Source organism: Pseudorasbora parva, chromosome 16 (genome assembly GCF_024679245.1).
Source record: "Pseudorasbora parva isolate DD20220531a chromosome 16, ASM2467924v1, whole genome shotgun sequence".
Lineage (NCBI taxonomy): Eukaryota > Metazoa > Chordata > Actinopteri > Cypriniformes > Gobionidae > Pseudorasbora > Pseudorasbora parva.
The window spans coordinates 3952671-3976761 of NC_090187.1; the positions used below are offsets into that span (position 1 = coordinate 3952671).

Here is a 24091-nt window from a genome sequence, read left to right on the forward strand (position 1 = left end):
CAAGTAATATATTGGTAAATATATTTTCCTTTTGTAAGGGTTAAGGAGCATAAAAACTTGTTTGAGGTATTAACAAATTCCACAGATCTCAATCCAATCGAGCAAGGGCAAAAAAAAAAATCACTGAACAAATTCACAACTATTTCACAACTTACAGGAGGTCAGGGATCTGCTGCTAACATCCCAGGATGTCCTTCGATAAAGAGTAGAGGTGTAACCCCGGCATCCTGGCCAAATTTGCCCACTGGCCCCTGTCCATCATGGCCTCCTAATAATCCCCATATCCTGATTGGCTTCATCATTCGGTCTCCTCTCCACCAATCAGCTGGTGTGTGGTGGGCATTCTGGCGCAATATGGCTGCCGTCGCATCATCCAAGTGGATGCTGCACATTGGTGGTGGTTGAGGAGATTCCCCCTTCTATGTAAAGCGCTTTGAGTGCCTAGAAAAGCGCTATACAAATGTAATTAATTAATTATTATTATTATTATTGGTACCAGATATCACAACACACCTTCAGGGTTCTAGTGGAGTCCATGCCTCGACGGGTTAGGAGTGTTTTGGCAGCAAAAGGAGGACCAACAAAATATTAGGATCATAATATTAGGTCATAATGTTTTGGCTGATTGGTATATGTATGCAGCTCTGCATTTTTCTTTTAATTGGATGGTTATTATTTGGAATCTAAATGTAACTATCTAGCAGGCGTAAACCCCTCTCCACTAAATGGATGATTGACAGGTGAGTAGGCATTCCTGGGATGTTGCCCGGGATACATCAGACTTTGTTAGCGTTTACACTTCAAATGTGATGCAGTCACATGCATTTTTGACTACCCTGACTGTGGTTTGAGTGATTGGATAACATCTCTATTTAATAGTGTCCACTTGTAATAACATCCCCCCTGGCAGATGTATCCTTCCTATCAATATAGCCATTTGTAAAAGCTTGCTTATCTGTGTCATTATATACTGTTAGTATTGTACCATATACTATACTGTGTGCTGTTAGATTGAATCAATGACTGAGGTCGAGAGAGGATGCATCAGCACTGACCTTCAGCCCACACAGCTATGATAAATACATATGTATTTAAATAGCTTGAAAAACATGTGGTTTGCTCTATATACATCGGTTTTCAGCTAAAAAAGCTTAAACACACGGGACCGTTCTCATTGTTTTACATTAGTTATTGTAAAATACCACTGAACGACTTCAGGTGATTAAAAGTATTCTCATGAAATATTAATTCTCAAATGTTGTGCTCCAGTCAGATGGAGCAATCCATGGGCATTTTCTGTTGTTTGTTTGTTTTTTGTTTTGGTCACACTTTAGATTAGGGTCAAATTATTACTATTAACTAACTATTACACATATTTTGCCCCAACAAACTCATAATGACTGCTTATTAATAGTTTGTGCAGTAGTTACTAAGTTTAGTTATTGGGCAATTTAGGGATGTAGACTATAATCATGCAGAATAAGGCATTAATATGTGCTTAATAAGTATTAATAAACAGCCATTATCCTAGTAATATGCATGATACTAAGCAACTAATTAATAGTGAGAATCTGACCCTAAACTAAAGTGTTACGATTCATTTTGTAAAACAAAACAATTTTGTTTAAAAGATAGAACATATAACCACTTTTATTATTGTCACCCCCACCCCCCCACTCCTCCTCTCTCTCTCTCAATGCAATTTTACTTTCTCATGTTTTCCTCATGGGGACCCAAAAATGTCCCCACAAGGACAAGGATTTTGGATATTGCCATCTTTGTGGGGACATTTTGTCCCCATAACGTAGGGATTACCAGGCCGCACACACACACACACACACACACACGTTGGTCTATGTGGTTTACAGGGACTCTCCATAGGCGTAATGGTTTTTATACTGTACAAACCGTATTTTCTATCCCCTTACACTGCCCCAGCCCCTAAACCTACCCATCACAGGAAACATTCTGCATTTTTACTTTCTCAAAAAAACATAATTTAGTATGTTTTTAAGGCCATTTGAATTATGAGGACATTTGATATGTCCTCATAAACCACATTTATAGTGTAATACCAGTGTAATACCTATGTAGTTATACAAATTTGTGTCCTCATAAACCACATAAACAGGCTCTCTCACACACACACACACACACACACACACACACACACACACACACACACACACACACACACACACACACACACACACACACACACACACACACACTTTCATTGTGGCTACCACAAACTAAGATTATTACTTTAAAATAATTCACATAAACTATGTAGGCTATTCTTTGACCATGTTGTTCTTTTCTGGTGTTTTTTTTTTTTTTTTTACTGAATAAATGCATCATGCCTTCTTTTCTATGGAAGAGACGAGAGGAAGTAGAAGGGAAATGCATCATGCAATATTTAGTGTGTGAAACAGTCTTGTTAGCAAGCCATGCATTAGTGAGATTAACAACTTCTACATTAGGGGGCAATACGTGATGAGTCTAAACTCTGTTTTACTCATTTGGAAAAGAAGAGCTAATATATTTCCAGCTCTGGGTTGTTTTAGTCTAATGCAAACAAACTCTATGCAAGTCTGGTCCATCTGTCCAGAATCAGCCACTGAGACAGAAAGAGATGACTGACATGCAAAACATCCAATCACAGCTCATTAATATTATAAACATGGATGGTTTCTTTCTTTCTTTCTTTCTTTCTTTCTTTCTTTCTTTCTTTCTTTCTTTCTTTCTTTCTTTCTTTCTTTCTTTCTTTTTCTTTCTTTCTTTCTTTCTTTCTTAGCTCCCAGCCTCTTGTCTCAACAGTGCTGTTATGCTTGATCAGGTGGGTGGGTCTTGTGTGCAGCCGGCCCCCTGCTCCTCCACTGAGAGAAAGAGCAAGAGAAGAGGAGGGAGGGGTGGGAGGAGTGAGAAAGAGAGAGGCAGACTGACTCTGAGCCAGAGAATGGAAGAGCAGTGTGTGAGAGCGAGAGAGAGAGGGAGAGAGAGAGAGAGCATGAGTACTCTGAGTTTATGAGAGCGCCTGCACACGCATCATCAGAACAGAGTCACTTCAGTCACTGTAGGACAACACAGCAGATTGTTATCACAGCACACTGAGAAAGAGAGCGAACAGTGGAACACTAGAAGAGAGAGAGAGAGAGATTGACAGAGAGCCTCTCTTTATTAAGAGAGCACATCGGGGGACTGACAATAGCAGCCAGCCAGAAGAGACGTGCGCCGGTGCGTGCGTGAACTTTCCCAGCTTGACTTCTCCTCGGTGCCCAAGAGGTCACCACCCCTGCAAAGTGCCGTGCCGAGATGATCCCGGAGGTCTTTCTGATCTTGTGGCTGACAGGTCATGGTAAGCTGCCCGGTCTCCTCGTCTCCGCTGTGTTGTGTCCTGTGTCAGTGTGTGAGAAGGGAATCTTGGAGAGTTGAACCAGAGACTTGAGCTCTGAGGTTTCAGCTGCGAAACCCAGAGTTTGTCTTAAACAGTTTGAAGTAGTTGCACAGCATCTTGTTTGTCTATTATTAAGCTGCCTGGTTACAAGTCCTCGGAAACAAGTCCTCGGCATCTTGTTTGTCTGTTATACAAGTTTCATTGAACACTATGATCTTGGTTGCTTGTGAGGTTAGGCTATTGACCGAAGGCATGTCAAAGGATGTTCAATTCACGCACCAGTGAGCGCAAACAACGCACTCGTCTCTCGCGCGGTTATTCTTAGACAGTCTGTAAACAGTCGGGCTTAGCGTCGGCTGACGGATGTTTCCGCTGCTTGCCGCCAGGTGGTTGTCTTTGAAAAACAATCGGAATGAATTGGAGACTGCCGCCGAGACCCCTAAGAGGGGTGCCGGCTCACTCGTACGCTCCCTCCGCGAGCAGCTGAAACGGGCGAGGCAGTGACTCGCCAGCGCACGATAGATTGAGTTGATTGTCTTTCTCTGCAGCGACTGGTGACCCAGAAAAGGAAGTTCAAATAAATCCGAAAGCCCCGGGACTTTATTTGAAGACCCTCGTAGCACCGTCTGCATCACAAAGAGTTCGTTTTGGTTTAAAAAGGCAAAGTCCTCTGACTTTCATTGAATCATCTTAGGCTACAGAGCTCCAGGTCTTTCTAAGTACAACACGAGAATTTATTCGGCATATCCTAATCTCTCTCTCTCTCTCTCTCTCTCTCTCTCTCTCTCTCTCTCTCTCTCTCTCTCAACATCTACCCCCCACCCCCCTCACGGTTATCACACAGCGTACCAGAATCAAAGCTGAGCAGAGTTGGCAGAGCAAACTTAATGACCTGCTTATCACTCAACTTGTTTCCTCACCCCGACTCTCATTAAAATGTTGCAAATACTGTACCCCTCACTCACGATCTGATGGCACGTTCACATAACCCACAGTGTTAATATATGACTTCACACATGAAAACGGGGAGAGAGTATGGAACTACTTTGAGGATGACAGTGAGAGTAAAGTATGGGGCGCTCCGTTTCTTGTTTAGTAGATCATGCCTCGGGAGGTTGTCAGCTTTATGATCTAGTTTTATAGCAGTGTTAGCCATGTGTCCAGCAAATATTCTTTTTTTTGTGTGTCATTTTAGAAGATAGGGGATAACTAGCGCTCATCATTTGATGATATCTTTCATGAAAACACTGAAGGTCCTCATATATGCTATTCTTGTCAGGAAGTTGGCATAACCAACTGTCCATGCATCAAACGTATTCATTAAATGAATAAGCTGTCATATTGCATCATTAGCCTTTGAAATCATGATTAAAAAGATCATAATTATGGAGATATTCATGCAACATTCTAACAATACACAGTTGCCGCCAATAGAAAGGCAGTCAGACAGTCTGTCTGATCTCCTTCCCGTCTAACTCTTTAAAGCTCTCAGCGCACAGAAAGCATCACGCACCAGGCAAAGTCGCCTTGTTTTGCTTTGCTGTGCAGTTGAGCTGAGCTAGGTATTGTGGTTATAAAAAATAAAAGCAAAACAGGCAGGTAAACACGAGATAACAACAGCCGCTCTTGTCGCCCCGCTCTGCCCCTGGGGATGGCAGGTTCCCCAAAGCTAGATTGTGTTTTACACATTATTGCTGTTTATGAAGTAAACCAGTGTCAGCTGAAATAAATATATAAGAAAAAGTCCTGGAGAAAAACAAGTCTTTTATTTAGGGGAGAAAAAGAAGGATGAGGAGAAGCAAGTCCAATTGCTTCGCTGAGAGCTTAGAAAGACCGTATTGAGTTTTTGTCAAGAGTTGAGGGTATATGTAGGGCACTTTCCCTCCCTCTCTCACTCACACACACACACACACACACACACACACACACACACACACACACACACACACACACACACACACACACACACACACCTGGTGACAAGCCCTAACTGATGGCACACAGTCGGGCAAAAGCTCACCCTTGTGCGGCACAGAAAGCTGTCGCACCACAGGCAAACCTTCTGTCCAAAAGCTTGACTCTCTCTCTCTCATTCTCTTTTTGTCTTTTTTTTCTCGCTCTCTTAGTCATAGTTTGTTCATTTTCTTAGAGGCAGACTCTAGCTCCTCTATATGTCCACTTTTGTTTTATTTCTCCTTTCTCATACGTCCCGCAGATGAGAACGTTTCTTCTCGCTATATCGGTTTCACGCCACTGCCCGTGTCAGAAGGGAGTTTTTTATCTAATTGTTATGAAAAAACGCACTTTTCAACACTTTCTTTTCTAATTTCTCACAAAAAAATATATGCAAAAATTCTTAGAACAAGGTAAAATTGCTTGAAAATCGAAATTGCTTGAGATAATAAGACTTGTTTTGGGGGAATACATCTTGAATTGGGTTTATTTATCTTACCCCACTGGCATTCATTTCTTGTTTTAATCATAAACTCATTAAGTGTTATTAGATTTATGCTTGAAATGAGAAAAACATAAAATGCCAGTGGGTTAAAACTTAATTTAAGATATATTTTCTGAAAACATGTCTTATTATCTTATGAAATGATGCTATATCCATAGAAAAAAAATAAAAAGTTTGAAGGGTGTTTGGATATTTTAACTGCAAAACAATCAAATTTATGTTGCCGTTCCTCAGATGAAAATGTTGCTTTATCAATATAAAAAAGCCATTTTTCATCACCATTTACCAAGATAAATTTAAATCCAAGTCCTGTTTTGGAAGAATATTTTGAAATAAGTTTCTCTCACCTCATTTGGATTTATTATATATTTTTTAAAACCATAAACCTCATTAAATGTTATTAGATGTATGTGAAAATTATTATCCAGTGAATTAAGAAAAGTAACTAAACCCATATTCTAGATATATTTTCTTAAAACATGTCTTTATATAAAAACAAGTCAACACACACACACACACACACACACACACACACACACACACACACACACACACACACACACACACACACACACACACACACACGCACACACACACACACACACACTGTAATTCTCTTTCATCTGTCCACTTTTCTTCCATCTGATGCTTTTCTCAGTAACTGTATTCTGTCACTGCCTGTGTCACAAGGGAAATCAGTGTTTTTAATGGCATTTTAGCACAACATCATAAAAAAGCCCTTTTAATATATACGCATGTCTCTCCCAACCAATACTCTGTTGCAGGATTCAACGTTAGAGAGTGTCTCATTACACATTATTCAGCTGTCCTCTTCCCCTCTCGTGCTCAAGTCCACTGGGGGCAGTGTGACACAGATCTGAAGATTGTCTATGTCTATCCATATTCCTCTTGTCCTCCATCAGTCTCTCCCTCCCCCCGTCATCCTCTCCTAACCGCTGCCGTCTTGTTCTGATAGATGATGCAAATGCTCTTCAGGAGCGTCTGGTTTTAAGTCCCCACGCAGCCAAGGGCGTAAGCTGTGTCTTAACCCTAGAAAGCAGGTTTTAGTGTCCTCTCTCTCTCTCTCTCTCTCTCTCTCTCTCTCTCTCTCTCTCTCTCTCTCTCTCTAAGCCGCACCTCACCAGGCTGGTAATTAAAATGTCACTTTTGGCTGTTTTCAGGCCAAATCTCAGCTGCCTTATACGAGCATAATAGGAATCAAACATCTCAGTGCGTTTCATTTTAGAATGTGGAACAATTTTCCTCGTTCAGACTTAGCAAATAATTCTTTGTAACATCACAAATCCTTTTTCAACATGGACCAAATCCGATCAAATGTAATGGATTTTTGCATCTCAGTCATATTTCAGGGTTAATTAATTTCATATTTCTGCACGGCATTCCGATTTCTTCTTAGGCGAGGCCATTTTTTATAGACATTTTGTATGCCAGCGACGGGTCGTTTCCAAACGACATAAATGCATAGTCATCACGGACAGTAAACACGTATCAGTATTCTTTCTGTTCTTCTTGCTGTCATTCTTTATTGACAAGCAAAGCAAAAAAGCTGACTAGCCTGACTCTGCCTATGGATACATATGAGTCGCTGAGCAGTGACCACCTACTGTTATTTTGTCTGTGCCTGGTGTGAGGTCCAACTCTTTTAATGTGGTTGGTAAGAATGTGACCCCTCTAATACCTTCCCTGCCAATATTAGCCTACTGATATAACACTGACAAATACAAAGATCTGCCATGAAACTGGTACAGGTTTATATGTCCTTATTTCAATATGGAAGCGATCGCATGATTGTTTGCTGCTCAACATTTAAATACTAGACATTGATGGTTGTTAGCATTTTTCAGCACTCCACCTTCCCCAACTCCACCTGTATATCTGTTATGAGGGTCATTTAATGTATGTAATATGTGCGGCAGCATGATTGCTGTGAATATATTGGTAATAGCAAGTCTCAGCGGCATAGCGGATCTATTCCACCAAGACCAAATACATTAACATTGCAGTTTTGTCATGACAACTCTCTGAGAGAGTGGCATGGTAATGAATATGGCATTTATCCGAGATAGGGAGGTTATTTTCTAGAAGTAATAGTGTTTCTGATGAAAATAGAGATGGAACATTTTATATTTCATAAAATATAAATATTTATATTTGCTAGCACTTTAGTATGGGGAACACATTTAATATTAACAAAGACTTTTGCCTTAATAAACTCCTAATTTACTGCTTATTAATAGTTAGTAAGGTTAAGTTTAGGTATTGGGTAGGATTTAGGGATGTAGAATATGGTCATGCAGATTACGGCATTAATATGTGCTTTACAAGTAGTAATAAACAGCCAATATCCTAGTAATATGCATGCTAATAAGCAACTAGTTAATAGTTGTTAACTTTACCCCTTAAAATAAAGTTTTACCTTATATTTATATTTAATTTCCTGTTTAGTTTAAGAAGTTTCATGCACTGTTAAGAAAACCCTGCAATCTAATGCCCTTTCACGAATATGGAAAACCCGTAAATATCAAAGAATTTTTAAAATGTCATTTCCAACCCTACACCCCCCCCCCCCCCCCAAAAAAAAAAAAAAACGGTATTTAAAAGTCTAATAGTTATTATAACAATAAATGTCAGAATCTCCTAATGTTATAACCATGAACAACTGGAGGAGTTATGGGAAGACATTGCATTGGCAGAGTAGGAGACCTGAGACCTGAGACTTTACAATTCAAAATATCCGCAATATAGAGTGTGTTCTTTCCTCTTTTTATTTTATTTTTATTTTATTTTTATTTCCGTTTTTAAAACAGAATCCAGATAGATTCTCTGTTTGGTTGGGCTGTTTGTACCTCTTCAGATTCAGGTCAAAAGAAGATGGCCGTTGATTTGGCCTTGATTCCTGAAATCCAGTGAGAGCAGCTTTGCTGACAAGCTCTGTGCATAAACAAAATGTGTTTACTGGACTTTATTAAGCTGCACCAATGAAATCGTTGCTCTAAAGCACAGTAGCAGAAACCAATCCCGCCACCCCCCACCCTTCATCTCTCTCATCCTCGCCCACACCCCTGACCTGTACCCACCCTGTGCCCTCCGTGCTTATAAAGCCATCCCTGTGGAAATCTCAGGGCCATAGAGCTAAATTTCTGGATTTATCCAAATTGGTGCACTTTTTGAGAAATGGGCATTATGTGGGATTACATGTCTGCTGAGCGTGATGTTAAGTAATTCAAGCAGATGCTGCGGTGATCATGAGGTCACCTGCCGAGTTTCCTCTCAGCTCTCTCTGTTTATTCCGTAAGGATGGGCAGAGAGCCGGAGGGGGCAAGAAGGGAGGGAAACATCTCTCTCCATGAACCTGGGTTAGGCAAAGAGAGTTTCAGAATGTAATGGAGGGCCAGCCTCCCAGGAACACCACAAGGATTTTGCTACAGATTATGGCTGAGATTAATAGCGTCTAAATTGCAACATAATACATGGAATCAACTGCGGGAGAGATGTTGTTCCCGCTTTAGCTGGCGATATGTACTAAGACAACTAAAAATGGGGTGGGGGGTGTTTGTATTTTGTATTTTGAGAGGTAAACTAAACTCGTCGGTGTTTAATAAATTCATCTGTATATGTCATTTCATGATTAAATGTCTTTGAGATGTGGTTAAAGTGAATTGCCAAATTGCCAAAAGTATTTATTGTAAAATAAAAAAAAATAAAAAATATTAATGTAATTTCTTTTGACCCTTATGTCATGTATTTGCAATTGATATTTGTAATGATGAAAATACAATATACAGCATTTTAAATATACTAACTTTAAATGTAACATCAAATAACACATTCAAGTTAAAATTATAATAATGTGCATGTACAATTTTAATAATGTAGATTAATAATGTGTTACTTTATTCAAAATAAGTGTATTACTTTAATACATAGCACATAATTAAATATGTTAAGTAAAACTTAAGTTGAAAAGGAGATTACAAAGTGTGTCAATTTAAAGAAGAATTGTGCGCACATCCAACAAACTTTTTGCAGGTGCTAGATCAAATGAAGCAATTAACTCGAAGTTAACAAGAATCTGCACACTGCCTCTGCTGCTCCTAAAGATTTCTTCAAAAAGAAACAACATTTCGACCCAAGGGGTTGTTTTGCCTGAATTAGAAATAATTAGAATTAGATATATAATAAGATATAATATTGTCCATATTTAAATAACCCAGCATATTTTAGAGTGTATTATCTGTAAATACATATTTTGTAAAAAAAAAAAAAACTAAGAAAAGAAACACACACACACACACACACACACACACACACACACACACACACACACACACACACACACACATATATATATATATATATATATATATATATATATATATATATATATATATATATATATATATATATATATATATATATAGGCTGGCTGATTAGTTTTGCTGGTTAGCTTGACTACCTAGCATGCTAACAGATCAAGCCTTTGTCTGTATTATTGACATCTTTGGTAGGAAAAGGGCAAACGTTTTTATAATATCTTAGGCTATAAATCCCTGGTTTATCCTCTCCATACCTTCTATAGTGTATACTGTGTTGGTGTGGTGGTAAATAAAAGAGTTAATGGCTGACAGGAGTGAGAGTCACAGACGTATGTAGTGTGGCAGTATGCGGGGGATTGGAGGAATTGGGTTGCTAAACTGACAGTGGCTTGTGATCTCTTTGCTGGAAGTTTTTGGGATGGCGTAATATTACACCTGAATAAACCTGACGGACTCAGTCTTTGTCTCGATCCCTCACTCTCCAGCCAGTTTCACTTCAGTGTGTTATACGGACAGCAGAGTGACGTGGCAGCTTATTTTGTGTATATGTGAGTAGATGTGTGTGGTGGTAGCAGTGGTGGGCTGCTGTGCAACACCGATTACAGCAGTGAGCCCTAGCATGGCAATATAAATGCTAATCAGTCTTTAAACTTGTACTCTGGGAATCATAGAAAGACAAGGGAAGGTGTGTACCTGATATTATGCTTACCAAACAATAGTATCTAGGAGATGATTCAGATAGTCAAAGGCAGATATCGTACATGCAACTGACATGTTTGGTTTAGTAACTCAAGGTCTTGCTTAGTCTGTTCCAGACAAATGTTTCATTGGCAAAACAACATTAAAAGTCAAAATGTGCGGTGCAAACCTTGAAAGTTAAAGCAAGTTTCTGAAAGCTTTCGTCACTTTTTGAGTCTGTTTGCAGGAATACTAATAGCTGCTATCTTACGTATAGTTCCTCCAAGCAGAACTCAAACAAGTTTTCAGCTCTCAGCCATGCTAATGCTGCTAATTAGCGTGCTAAAGGAGGGATTACAACACAGACAGCAGCAGAGACAGCAACTGTGCCTCTTTTCCTTCTTCCAGCTTTCATTCTTTCTGACTGTTTCCTCACTTTGCACTCTATATGGGTGATATTTCATATTTCTGGCAGGCTAATTAGAATGTTGGTCAATGGAAATGGGGGGATTTGATGCTTGTGTCAGAGGAATTGTTTTGTTTGGAGCATGATGTGAATCCCTAAAATAGAGTAAATGTTCTGGTGGTCTGAGTGCATTATGGTTACAACCTACAGAGGGAGCTGTAGAGTGATTCCAGTTAGCTAAAACACCTCAACATTTGATGTTGAAATGTGTTAGCTAACTGGAATCACTACATTTAGTCAACCAAATGCATTACAATGTATAGTAGGTAATAGGTACTAATATGTACACTTTTGGAACCAATGTGTACCTTTGAGTGACTAATATGCAGAGGTGAAGCTAAGGGGTGGCCACCCTTAACTGAAGCTTGGCTACGCCTCTGGCCACCCCTGTTGTGCAAGCTTTTTTATGCTATAACAGCTGATTTAAAAAAAAAAAAATGTTCCAGTTAAAAATAACTGACACTTACACAAATGCCATGTAAACACTCCAGCTGAACTAAGTTGTCAGTGTACCTATTAATATGGGGAAAATAACAAGCCCAAATATGTCTATAATAAGTGGACATGGCAACACTAGAAATGCCCGCTTGGTGAAGCAGCTGTACGAGCATAAAAACATAGAACGAAACGCTAACAAAACGGTCAATAAACGAACTCAGACCACCTCCTTCAGGCAATCTCGAATTCAGTAGCCCTGAGTTTACCAACGAAAATATGAAGACAAAGCAGAACTGTTCATCTCCAAGTCAGTATAACAGTATATATACAGTATCATTTCATTAAAAATCGTTTCATATTTCCATATTAATCAAATCAAACGATAAAGGAGTAGTTTATTCCAAAGTATTTTTTTCTGAAGCTATTTTTTGTAATGTTTATTTTATTTTATTTTTTTATTTTATTTTTATTTATATATATATATATATTTTTTACACAACAATGATTTTAAATTATCTTTTGGGAGTCATTTCTCAGCCACATTTTATGTGTGATTAATTTGATTCATTAATCGTCACATTGTGTAATTCATTAATTTTAAATCAACCACATAAGAGCCCTATTTAAAATAAAATAAAAATAAATGTTTCCTGAAAATGATAGGCCTTTTGATTGGTTGTATACTTTTATATTTTTTTTTTTGGCCACCCTAATAAAATCACTGGGTCTTACCTGGCCACCCCTGGCACTCTTTAGATACAAAGGTGTAGCTTTTGAAAAGGTACCCTCCCAGTGACAGCTGTACATGTTATAGTAATGTTGTGAAATGTCTTAATATACAGCTCACAACATATATTCAGTACATAATCTCATAGACAATTTATGCTGTTTGTATTGAACTCGCAAAGAATAGGAATGCGTCGATAAATTATCTGGTTATTGATTACTGCCATAAAGCAAGTGTGTTTTTTTTCCCATTTTTTCCATTTTTTTCTCATATGCTGAATTCAGCGTGCAAGGGACTTGGCTCTCCAAACACCTACGTGTCCTTCATTCTTTTATTTCCCAGCTTTCAGTCTATGTGTTCTCATCATTGTTGTGCTGAAAAAAAAAATCACCTCAGATTCGGCTTTGTGCTTTGAGTGTCAGAGTGCTTCTCTGTGAGAGAGTGCAAACAATGTTAGTCATGCTGTAATTAGCCAAAGCTTTTTTGTGCATTATGATTCGGTTCCTGTTGAGCTCCATTCAGATGGTGCTCCTATTTATTTAAACATATTTACAGTGGTATCCTGCGAGCGTCGACTTCAAAGGGAGTTTAATAGTGTGCAGTTATTCCATGCCAGTACGTTGCCTGAAAATGCTAATGTGCCATCAGGGTGGCTAAATGATTTGCTATCCTTTCAAACATGCTGGCAGGGGTTTCAATCTGGCCAGCCTCCCGGGCCAGTTGACAGTGGTCTCGGCTCGGTCTCCTGAGGACATTAGAGCGAATCAGAGAGTCGGCCAGGAGGCACTAGTATGCTGTGCCGCCACTTGGCCACGACCCAGCTCCCCATGGCCCTGCCCTTGCCCACCCGTGAAAGAAACCTACCTCTCCATATAGGAATTGCCACTTAAAATGGATTTAATCAACTCCTCAATGGCTCTGTTGGATCTTGGTGAATAACTGACGGGGTTAAAGGCCATGACACATCAAACTGACATCAAAGAACTAGCAGTGCATTGTCACCTTGTGTCACCCACATCAAGGCCAATGCACCTTTGTGAGATTAAATACAAAATAAAAAAAAATACATGATGTGAAGTAAAGTGAAGTGAAGTGAAGGCCAACTATGGTAACCCATACTCTGAATTTGTCCTTTCCATTTTACCCATTGAAGTTAGTGCACACACATTACAAGCAGTGAGTAGAGAATATACACACACTGCACACCATGGACACACATACCCAGAGCTGGGGTGCCCTGGGAGCGATTCGGGGTTAGGTGCCTTGCTCAATGGCACCTCAGTATTTTTCTGGCAGTATTGAGAATTGAACCCGCAAGCTTCGGGTTACCAATCTGACTCGGTAATCATTAGGCCACGACTGCCCCGTAACTGTCTACAGAAACCGAAACTAGTTCTGTGAATATACATACTGTAAACAAAGCAGCGCTGGCTTCCTGTTTTGAATATGAACCATGCAATTGGTCCTCACTTGCTTCATTCCAGATGGCCATGTCATTAGGATAATATTTGCTCGCATAAGATGAATATGTAAAATAAGAACAGCCTTCTCAGTGTGTATTCAGTGTGTGTTTGCTTATTGTTCTCATGCACTGATTCACTGAGTCGAACAGCCAATCACAGTGATCCGTCTCACCGACTGCCCGATGGTGATTCAAAATCCTCAATCGGCCAAAATCACACAGACGGTGTGACTTAGTCAACAGCTATAAAGCACACGAGACAGAAGTAGCAAACTTCATCCATCTTGTTTACTCATCACTTCCGTTCTCCACACACATTACGTCAATACAGAACAGTTCAGAATAAAACATAATTTACTCATGAACACAACAGACAGGTTCTGACACAATGCCAAAACTAACTCTCAACAACGGCCCGCCGTTGGCTGAGAGCCGACTTTATTGGAAGGGAGGCTGGAGATGAGGTGAGGGTCTACAGTAAGGCCAGTGATAAAGGTGCAAACGTTCAGAGATTGGATTAAGAGTAGAGTGCCCCCTAAAAGAGAGTGCAGTTTATTGAACCCCTTATCTTAAGTGATAATGTTACCATGAAGAGCAGTATAATGGCAGCAAAGTGGACTGCAGCCATATAAAAGATATGGGTCTGAGGCAGAGAGAGAGAGAGTTGATAGCCTGTAAGTGTGTGTGGTACACACATTACACTGGGTTAGGGTGTTTGAGGATGTTGAGAGAAAAAGGATGTAGGGTCACAGGAAGCTCCACATCAATGATTAAGCCTTCACTGTAAATCACATTTCCTCGAACGAGAGCAAAAGAGGAGCCACGTCACACTGCCAACATCAAATTTAAGGCACCATCACTAGCATTCAGCACCTGGACGCTTCCAATCAGATTTACGTTCTGTCTCATCCCCGGCCGCCGGTGAATGAATGGTGTCCAGTGTGTTTACAAGGTCACTTTTTATTCCTTGGTGACACAATAAACTCTCAACCTTCATCAGAACCCTGGGATCCATTGAAATACCCAGACAAATATCTAGACACCACTACTGGAAGTACTTGACAGATCTACTTCTTCACAAAATGTCTGGTCTAATGTTGTACTACCCATTCTCCCTTGGGTTAATTGATTCTACTTGAATTAATTCCCATTTGTAAGACACTTTGGAAAAATGTTAGGATATTGTGGATAATATGTGAAAGTGAATGCCTTTGAGCAACTTCTTCCCATCTGTAGGCCTTTCTCTGAACTGAAGAGGAAAGACAATAGGTAAATAGATAGGTAGAGAAAGAAAGCTAAATTGCAGTGAAGAGCTGGCTTTTGGGATAAAAATGCACTGTTTTGAGATGTTTAAGAAAGTAAAGCGTTTCTGTTTTCCAGCAAGACTCAGGGGGATTTATTCCCATTCACAGGCTATGTTATCTAATTGTTGTCTGATTAGGAGCATCAACACACAATACCTCAAAAGGTAAACAAAGTTATCGCCTCAGAAAGCTGGAAATGCTCAAAGGAATGGGATTGTTGTTACAAATGAAAGGTAACCGAAACTGCCTAGGTAATCCTTAATGCCGATATGCCTGTCTGTTTGTGTGATGACACACATCAGTGTGCCAGTTCAGCGTATGGTAATTGTATTACTAAGACACATTTTCTCATAATCAATCCAAACACAAAAAAAGCCTGAACTGCTTTATATATATATATATATACACACTTTATTTTTAATCTCAAAAAACACCACTGATAAACTTGGGATGATCATGTTGAACTCCAAAGCTCTCAGATATATATATATTTTTCGTTGCTAGTATTTTGTCTCGATAGAATATACGTATACTGTTACACAAGGTAAAATGTATTGCCTTTTTTAGAAGCAGATAATAGAACGTATATCTTGAATGAAATATATTTTTTCTAAGCACAGTGGCAAATTCAGGTTATTTTAGTTTTAAACATACATCACAAATTGTTGTCAGATTTATGCTTAAAACAAGGGAGAGAGAAAGTGTCACTAAGAGTCAGAAAACACTTTATTCAAATGTCATTATCTGAAAACAATACAACTATCTTATAAGCAACTTTGATACTTAAGTAAATTTATCTTGTATTAAGGATTTTTTTTTTTTTTTTTTTTTTCAAAAAAAAATCCTCTCCCACAGATTAAAAAACATTTACTCTTGCTCTCATTTTGGCCTTTCAACGTGAGGATGGAAGACAATTTAACTCCGTCCTTGCCATTGACTGAATTTTACAGATTTCCGTGTTTTCACTGTTAAACAGTAGGGAAAGAGTACAAAATCTCCTGATCAAAACACAGGCGAAAAAGAAGCAAAAACAAGTTATGACATATGTAAGCAGATGGATATGTAAAATTATGTGATCGCCAACATTAAACAGCATATAATTTAAAACTGCCTAATGTGACTGAATGAAATGCAGGATGAGCTATAGCACTGTGAAGCTTTGGGGTGTTGATGGACTCGATCTACTCCATCTGTGTGTTGATCATCGTTCTGAATCTGATCTGGACAAAAACATGATTTTCTCAGCTTTTTGCTCAAAATGTTGCTGTTTTAATGAAACTTACTTGCATTCAAGTGTTGATGAAATATGCATGAAGCTAGAATAAAATGTTTCATAAACACTGTCTGACAAAGAATTAAAAAACAGGTGATCCATTTAAATCACAGCGTTTTAAGAAAGTTTGGTGTCCGTGACCAACAACCCCAAGTTCTCCAAGTGAATTTCATAACACCAAGCATGTCTCTTGTGTATTGATGGACTCTCTGGCTGGAGTATATTGGAAGATCTGGATTGGCTCAATAATATCTTTGGTTTCATCAATGGACGAAACAAATGGTAATGGTTTGTGATGCAACACAAATTTGCCACCTAGTCAAGCCACCTTTTCTCTTTGAAATACAACCTGAATTGATTGAAAAAAGTAGCCTAACATACTATAAAGATTATTGCTTTATTTAATAAAGAGCTTGACATAGAATTTACATTGATACTTAATTCTTAGTTACAACCGCACAAATGGCATATAAACACACACCACCTTAGGCACATCCACGTTTGCTTCTCTATTATGCTGTGTTAAACGAATAAGACCTTTCTGTCTCTCAGGCAGAGCATGCTATACATACACATATAAAGACTCACACTCTCAAAGTGCTAGAGAGCACATTGAAGTGTCAGAGACAAAGACGACTTTCAGGCCTTCTGTGTCCTGCTTTTGAAGGTTGCCAAACAAGTGACTTTCATCTTGTAAACCAGCAGACAAGGCTAACAAAGGCAGAAAACACTTCTAGCATCGTGCGTGCGGGATGAGGGAGTGAAAGAGAAGGAAAACGAATGAGAGAGACAGACAGAATTATGGGGTCTTTTCATGCCCGAGCCCTTTATGGTGTCCTCAGCGAAAATGGCATCTACTTCATAGTCCTTTCCATCACCTCTGTCGCGCTCATCATTCTGTCTCCGCTGAGGTGAAAATGGAAAAACCGACTCCATCAAAGGGCTCGTGGGCAATTAAGGGGGCAAGCGCACAGGCCACGTGCAGGACAGGGGCGGCACCCTGATGTTCCTCCCCTTTAATGAGAGACGATGATGAATAGAAAATATGAGGAAACCGAATCCCAATTCTCTCCACTGAGAAAGTAAAGCACTCAAAGTCTGAAACATGCATTCCTTGTAATTTGATGTCTGGCTGTCAGACTCGTGGCCTAACGGTTATTGCAATGCGGGCGGCATGAGTTTGAGTGACGATTGCATCATTTCCTGTCCTCCCACTGTACCAGTTACTATAAAGTGATACAAAGGGGTGTTTGTATCTGTTGTAATGTCTTTTCTATAACACGCAACAATTTCACTTGTCGTTTGATTTTCGTAGCCTAGCCCATTGCTCAAAAACCCTTCTTCATTTAACTGTATATTAAACATCAAATATGTTCATATTGTGTTTCGTCAAGAAATGCTTCATGTTCAGACCAATTATTTGTCACCAGAAAAATTGTATAGGACAATCCTGACCTGACTGTCCTTTTGTTGATCAGACATCACAAGCGGAAACATCACCATGCACGTGTTATACTGTTATTCCCCAGACCAAATTCTTAAACCAGAGAGCGAAGAGATCAAAATAAACAAGGAAGAACAAAAGTTTTAGATTTAGCTTTTGAAAGACGTAGGTTTGCGAAAGGGATGAGGCAACAAAGAGATAGAAGTAGGCAAGAGGAAAACAGAGAGAAAACAGAGAGAGAAAGAGAGATGGACTGGTATCTATGGCTGGTGGAATTCTCTGAGCGGAATTAATGATGTCGCAACAGAAGAGCCAGGCCCAGTGGAGACCTGAACCAGATTTCAACCTGAGGTCCCTGGAGGTGGGAGCCACTCAGCACGACAGAGGAATGGGCCACAGCGACATAAACTAGCCCTCAGCAGGACCGCCGGGACCCTTTTCATCACCGTGCTTGCTCTAGTGCTCCCCTGCTCCAAAATTATGTAGGACATGGATGGGGACAGAACAGAGTGTGTGTGTGGGGGGGTGGGGGTGTGTATGTGTAGTTGGCATTTATCTTAGCTACAGGAGACTCTGTTCCAAAGCCTAGTGAACTGCTTTGTTGTCGACAGTCTTCACAGGGAGAATCCTGACTGGAACAGAACCTTAAAGGGATAGTTCTTCCAAAAAAAATAACAAATAAATACTCACCCTCAAATTTACTCACCCTCAAATGGTTCCAAAGATGTATGAATTTCTTTCTCCTTCTGAACACAAAAGAAGATACTTTAAAACTGTTCGTTACCAAATAGTCAACGTGACCCCATTGGCTATTTTTTTTTTTTTTTTAATCATCAGCTGTTTAGTGTACACAGCTATTGGGTAAATAATCTCAGCTAGAAATGGGTCGGTTCCAAAACAATGAGTTGCTTAGTCTGCCAACATAGACAGCTGCCTTCTAAGACTCAAACCTCATCTCAAAATTAATAGAGTTTTGAATTAACATGTAGATAAAGCTAATAACTTCCAAACTCAATCTCATGATTAACTCTTTTAACTATTTCATAAGGTGGCAATTATATCTAAATTTGAACAATGTGATTTGTGCAGAAACATATGATAAAAAGCAAGAATGAATGTCCATCCCTATGACCTAGCTTTCAGAGGCCTATAAGCAGATTGTATATGAAAACACATAATGAGATTGTTTAAATTCACACAAAATAGGCAGTAAAGTAAAATAGTTACAAATCTGCACGAGTCTTTTATAATACGCATTACAAAGTAAAATCCTGTATTTTAGAAACAAATTACCGTATCATTACGAAACTCTGTATGGGCCATCTTCCCGATGCCCTGATGGAGCACCACCTAGTGGTAAAATCAAATTTTAACATGATTATAACTTTGGAATTGGTTGCCTTATTTTCCTTGCTGAGTTCAATGATGCCAAATGTGCCAGGTCTTGCCTAATGGTTTGTGCAACATTGTGATTTAGCACTCAAACAACTTTCGCACATATCTTAAAAAGTCTGATCGAGTTGGTCTGCTGCTAGCTTCCTTTTTTGCTTCTGTTGTGCTTGGCCCTGACAATAGTTGCTTTCAGCTATAGCGATTATTATTATTATTATTAGTAGTAGTAGTAGTAGTAGTAGTAGTAGTAGTATTACTAAAGACAATGCATTTTGGGATTGATGTGAATCTAATAATTGGACTGACAGAAGGGATATAGTTATTCTGCCAGCTTTTTTATACCGCATCAGATATGCACCTATAGTGTCTTAAAATGTAGTCTAGGCAGCTCACTTCGCAATGGAGGCAGAATGTTCCATCACTCAAAAAAAAAAAAAAAAGTTTTCATAAATTAGTACAAAAGGCTGCAGTGAGACATTCTGGGAAGATACAGCTGAAATGATCGGGGGAAGAAATGAACATGATGAAAAAGACAAAGAGGGGGGATGAGCGGGAAGAGGAAGTGAGAGATGAAAAGATCGGGTGTTGGAGACTTGGCTATCACAGAGGCAAATTAACCACTTTGTGCAAGGAAAATGCGTTTTCGTTCTCGACATTGCTTATAATGAAAATGGAGCAACAAATCAGTCCACATAACTCATCCCCTCCTTTCTTCTGCAAACATCCCTTGCTCAGAGGAAGGCACGCTCTGCTAGTATGACTGTGGCTGGAGAAAGCCTGCGAGCATATGTCATTAAAATGCTTAGACAAGTGGAAGAGAGCAGGGGAGATGGCAGTGAAAGAGAGGGCATAAGACATTACGTCGGTGAGGGGCTGTCAGACAGAATCAGTCTCCAGACCTCCTGCAGTATTTACAGGTCAGAAGAGGAGAGGGACCCCCACATGTGGAACCCAAGCTTCTCTTAAGATGAGAAAGAAAGACAGAGGGAACAGGGGAGGACAGAAGGAGAGGTGGCTTACTATCCACTGACAGGTGTGAGTATTGTTGTCTCTAATTTAATGAGAGACGGGCCGCGGGTGAAATGGGTCAGAGATACAGCTGTCAGAAATGTCGCTTGCTGCCAGTGTCAGAGTCTTTAACTGTGAATGCCGGACAATTAGGCACAAATAATTGTTCACCTATATGCGATGACTAAAGGGTCTCCAGGGGTCTGTTTTAATATTTAATGACCGTACATTTACTGCAGCGCAGCTGCGTGTAATTGAACCTATGGTGTTTTGGAGCAACAGATCATAGATCTACCTTGTTGAGATGTACAATGAGAAGGACATTTTAAGGATTAAAAAAAAAAAAAAAAAAAAAAATTATATATATATAATGCAAAATATATATAATGCAAAATATATATAATGCAAAGCATGGGATGTAGTGGTGTAAAGCTGTCGCCTCTGGACTCTACAGCAGTGGAGGCGTGTTCTCTGGAGTGACCAATTATACTTCTCTGTCTAGCAAAAAGAGTCTGGGTTTGCCAGGAGAACAGGGCATGCCTGACTGCAGTGTGCCAAGTGTAAAGTTTGGTGGGGGGTTGGGTTCAGGGGTTGGTCTTTGCCCCTTATTTACAGTGAAAGGAAATTCAGCATAAGACATTTTGGACAATTTCATGTTCCCAAATTTGTGGGAACAGTTTGGGGACAGCCCCTATCTTTTTGTAACATGACTGCGCACCAGAGCAAAGCAAGTTCCTTTGGTCAGCCTTGGTTGTTTTTAAATGTGCTTTATAAATAAATATTGTATTGTATTGTATTGTTCCATAAAGTCATGGATGAGTGAGTTTGGTGTGGAACACCTTGGTATGAATTAGAGCGGAGAGCCAGGCCTTCTCATCCATCATCAGTGCCTGACCTCACAAATGCACTTCTAGAAGAATGGTCAAAAATGCCCATAAACACACTCCTAAACCTTGTGGAAAGACTTCCCAGAAAAGGTAAAGCTGACAGGTGGGACAACACTGTATTAAACCCTATAGAATAAGAATGGGATGTCATTAAAGTTCATGTGCATGTAAAGGCAGGCGTCCAAATATTTGGCCAATATAGTGTATAGTAACACTAAAAACAAAATTACTAAATATGCACATGTATGCAAACGGTTCCAGCTAGAATACTTGGATCTTTTAATGTTGATGAAAAATGTTGAAATCGCTGACTTTTGACTGCAGACTGTATATTGGCAAATAAAAGCACAGTTTAAGACGTAGACTCCTCTGAAACTCTAGCAGAGTTTCATGTAAGATTACTAAAATATTCTTCTCTTTTTTGTTTTTGTTTTTTTACCAGGAGAAATATCTGATGCAAAATACCTCAGCAAGTCTTTTGTCTGGGAGAAACAAGTGATTATTTATTTGTACCAGTGTTACAACAGAAAAAGTGCAATAATGTGTCATGTGACTGTACTTTAGATGTAGGCTGCTGTGTTAAGCCTTTCACATGACTTGCGTCAGGATTGTGAGCTCAACACAAGCATCACGGGTGCTTTGACCTCAACATGAAAAGTGCAGATAGCATCACTTAGTAGCGAGAAAACACAACGTGTAACACAGTAAACGACAAAAACACGGTTTGAGCTTCAGGCGAGTGCTTTTATGCATCACAGAAAGAAAAACAGGAGTCGCTAGGTGGGTTTCGAAACTTTTCTGTCTCCGGACACACTTTTTGAATTTAAATTACTTGAAGAAGAATGGAGGCGACTTAATACAGGCGGTTAAACAACCAGCCCGATGTTGCAGAGCAAAGAAGTTCAAGGTGATTTAAAAGACCTTTTAAGTGGGAAGAAGAAATTGGGAAGATATTCTCAATGAATTACTACTTACTGAAACATTTCTTATATTTACATAAATACTATGTTAAATTGAGAGGGATGCAGAATGAGGGATGGGAAAAGAGAGAATGAAGGAACTGAAAGGAAGGAGCAGAAACAGAAACAGGGTTTGTAAGTGTGTGTGTACACGCTGAAATGTGTATGACAAGGCTCTCTGCGGAAACACAACACAAGGAAAGGTGCCACTGTGAGTTTGTCACGGACAGCGTAAACTTGTGGAGTGAGGGAGAAAAGAAAAGAGAGAGAGAGATTTTCCCGGGGCTCTGAGACACTGTCATTCTGATTAAGTCACGCAGAGCAGAAAAGGAGAGCTGGGAAATCAAATCAGTACAACACCGCAGAACGCATGTGGCAAAACAAGGAAAAAACAACCACGGAAAGGGAGATAAAAGGATGAAACCAACACCACAGTCAGTACACAGATATGGACGTCTGTCCTATAGAAGGTCTTGCTGAGGCCTGTGCAGACTGTCGCTGTTGCTTTTGCTGTCTTGCCCTACCCAGACGTTCACCTTCAGCTGCCAGCCGCCCGCCTGATGCTTTCAGAACTTATGAAAACATTACAAGACTGAAAAAAAGGGTCTGGTGCCTCTTCCCAGAAAGGTATTGGTGGTTAAAGCTCTACTGAATGTCCCTACACATTTCTGGTTAAAATAAACAGATGTTAGACCTTGCACAGATATGCATTCATTTATGGTAATATTAATTCAACACTAATACATTAACATCAAAAAAAGCACCACGAAGTAACATGAACATTTTTTGTATGCATCAGTGTAGGAGTGTGTGCAGTGCAATCTCACAATAGATTGATGTCAATCTAAAATAAACATTTTACAGATTATGTATGAAGACCAATTTATGTATATATATATATATATATATATATATATATATATATATATATATATATATATATATATATATATATATATATATATATATATATATATATATATATATATATATATATATATATATATATATATATATGTTTTTTTTTTTATCTTTTAACCCCATGCCTTTCAAAGATCACATACGGCCTCAGATTACTATTGTTCAACATTCACTGCTCGTTATTAAACATCACACTATTTTACTTTATCTGGACAAACTCAGTATCATCAGGAAGATTAAAGACTCCAGCTTCGATATTTGAACACTGTTTATGATAAAACTGGGTTGCAGTGACATCATTTATGTCAGGAGTGCATTATTATCGATCCGTTATGAACAATATTTTGAATAGATTATCAGACGCACACGTTCATTCTCTCTCGTCTGCACTGGCTCATTTATGTTCACAGAGATCGCAAAGAACAGCTTTCAGTTTAGCTCTTAGTTCAAAAGTGCTCATATTTGGAGAAATAGGGACATATCACATGTTTGCAAAATATTTCGTCATACAGAATACCATTTCTATTAATTTCTCACTGAGTTATTCTATATTAAAAAGTTAAAACATGCAGACCTCTATCTGTGTCTCTTCTTAATGATATGCATCAGATATCAGTCATCAGGCGTTCATTTGCGGACTGAGGTGTCAGTCTTATGATATTGCTGAACACCGCCCTCGCACGACGCGCTCCTCCTGTGTGGACATTTCCTCATTCTGGCTCTGTGAAGAATGAGACTATTCTATATTTCTACACGTGAACTAAGAAGCTAATAAACACACGATGACTATGGAATAATGTTTTTGTGTGACCGTTCATGTGATTTCGGCTATTTTATATCAATAATGGATGTTTACATTATGAATGCTAACATGTGTAGCGATTAGTTCCATATAAAATGATAAATATAACATGTTTTACCATCACCATTTGAATAAAAA

General features: G+C 39.1%; 1 protein-coding gene across 6 annotated transcripts in view; it reads left to right on the top strand.

Moving 5' to 3' along the window:
- Nucleotides 1-2849: 2849 nt before the first annotated feature.
- The window catches only part of kirrel3b (kirre like nephrin family adhesion molecule 3b), a 262665-nt gene continuing 241423 nt past the window's right edge, over nucleotides 2850-24091 (top strand). For all 6 annotated transcript variants that reach the window (XM_067419247.1, XM_067419249.1, XM_067419250.1 and 3 more), the window contains exon 1: nucleotides 2850-3358. In XM_067419247.1, the coding sequence (XP_067275348.1) occupies nucleotides 3316-3358 (43 nt within the window). In that variant the 5' untranslated portion in view covers nucleotides 2850-3315. The remainder of the gene's footprint in view (nucleotides 3359-24091) is intronic.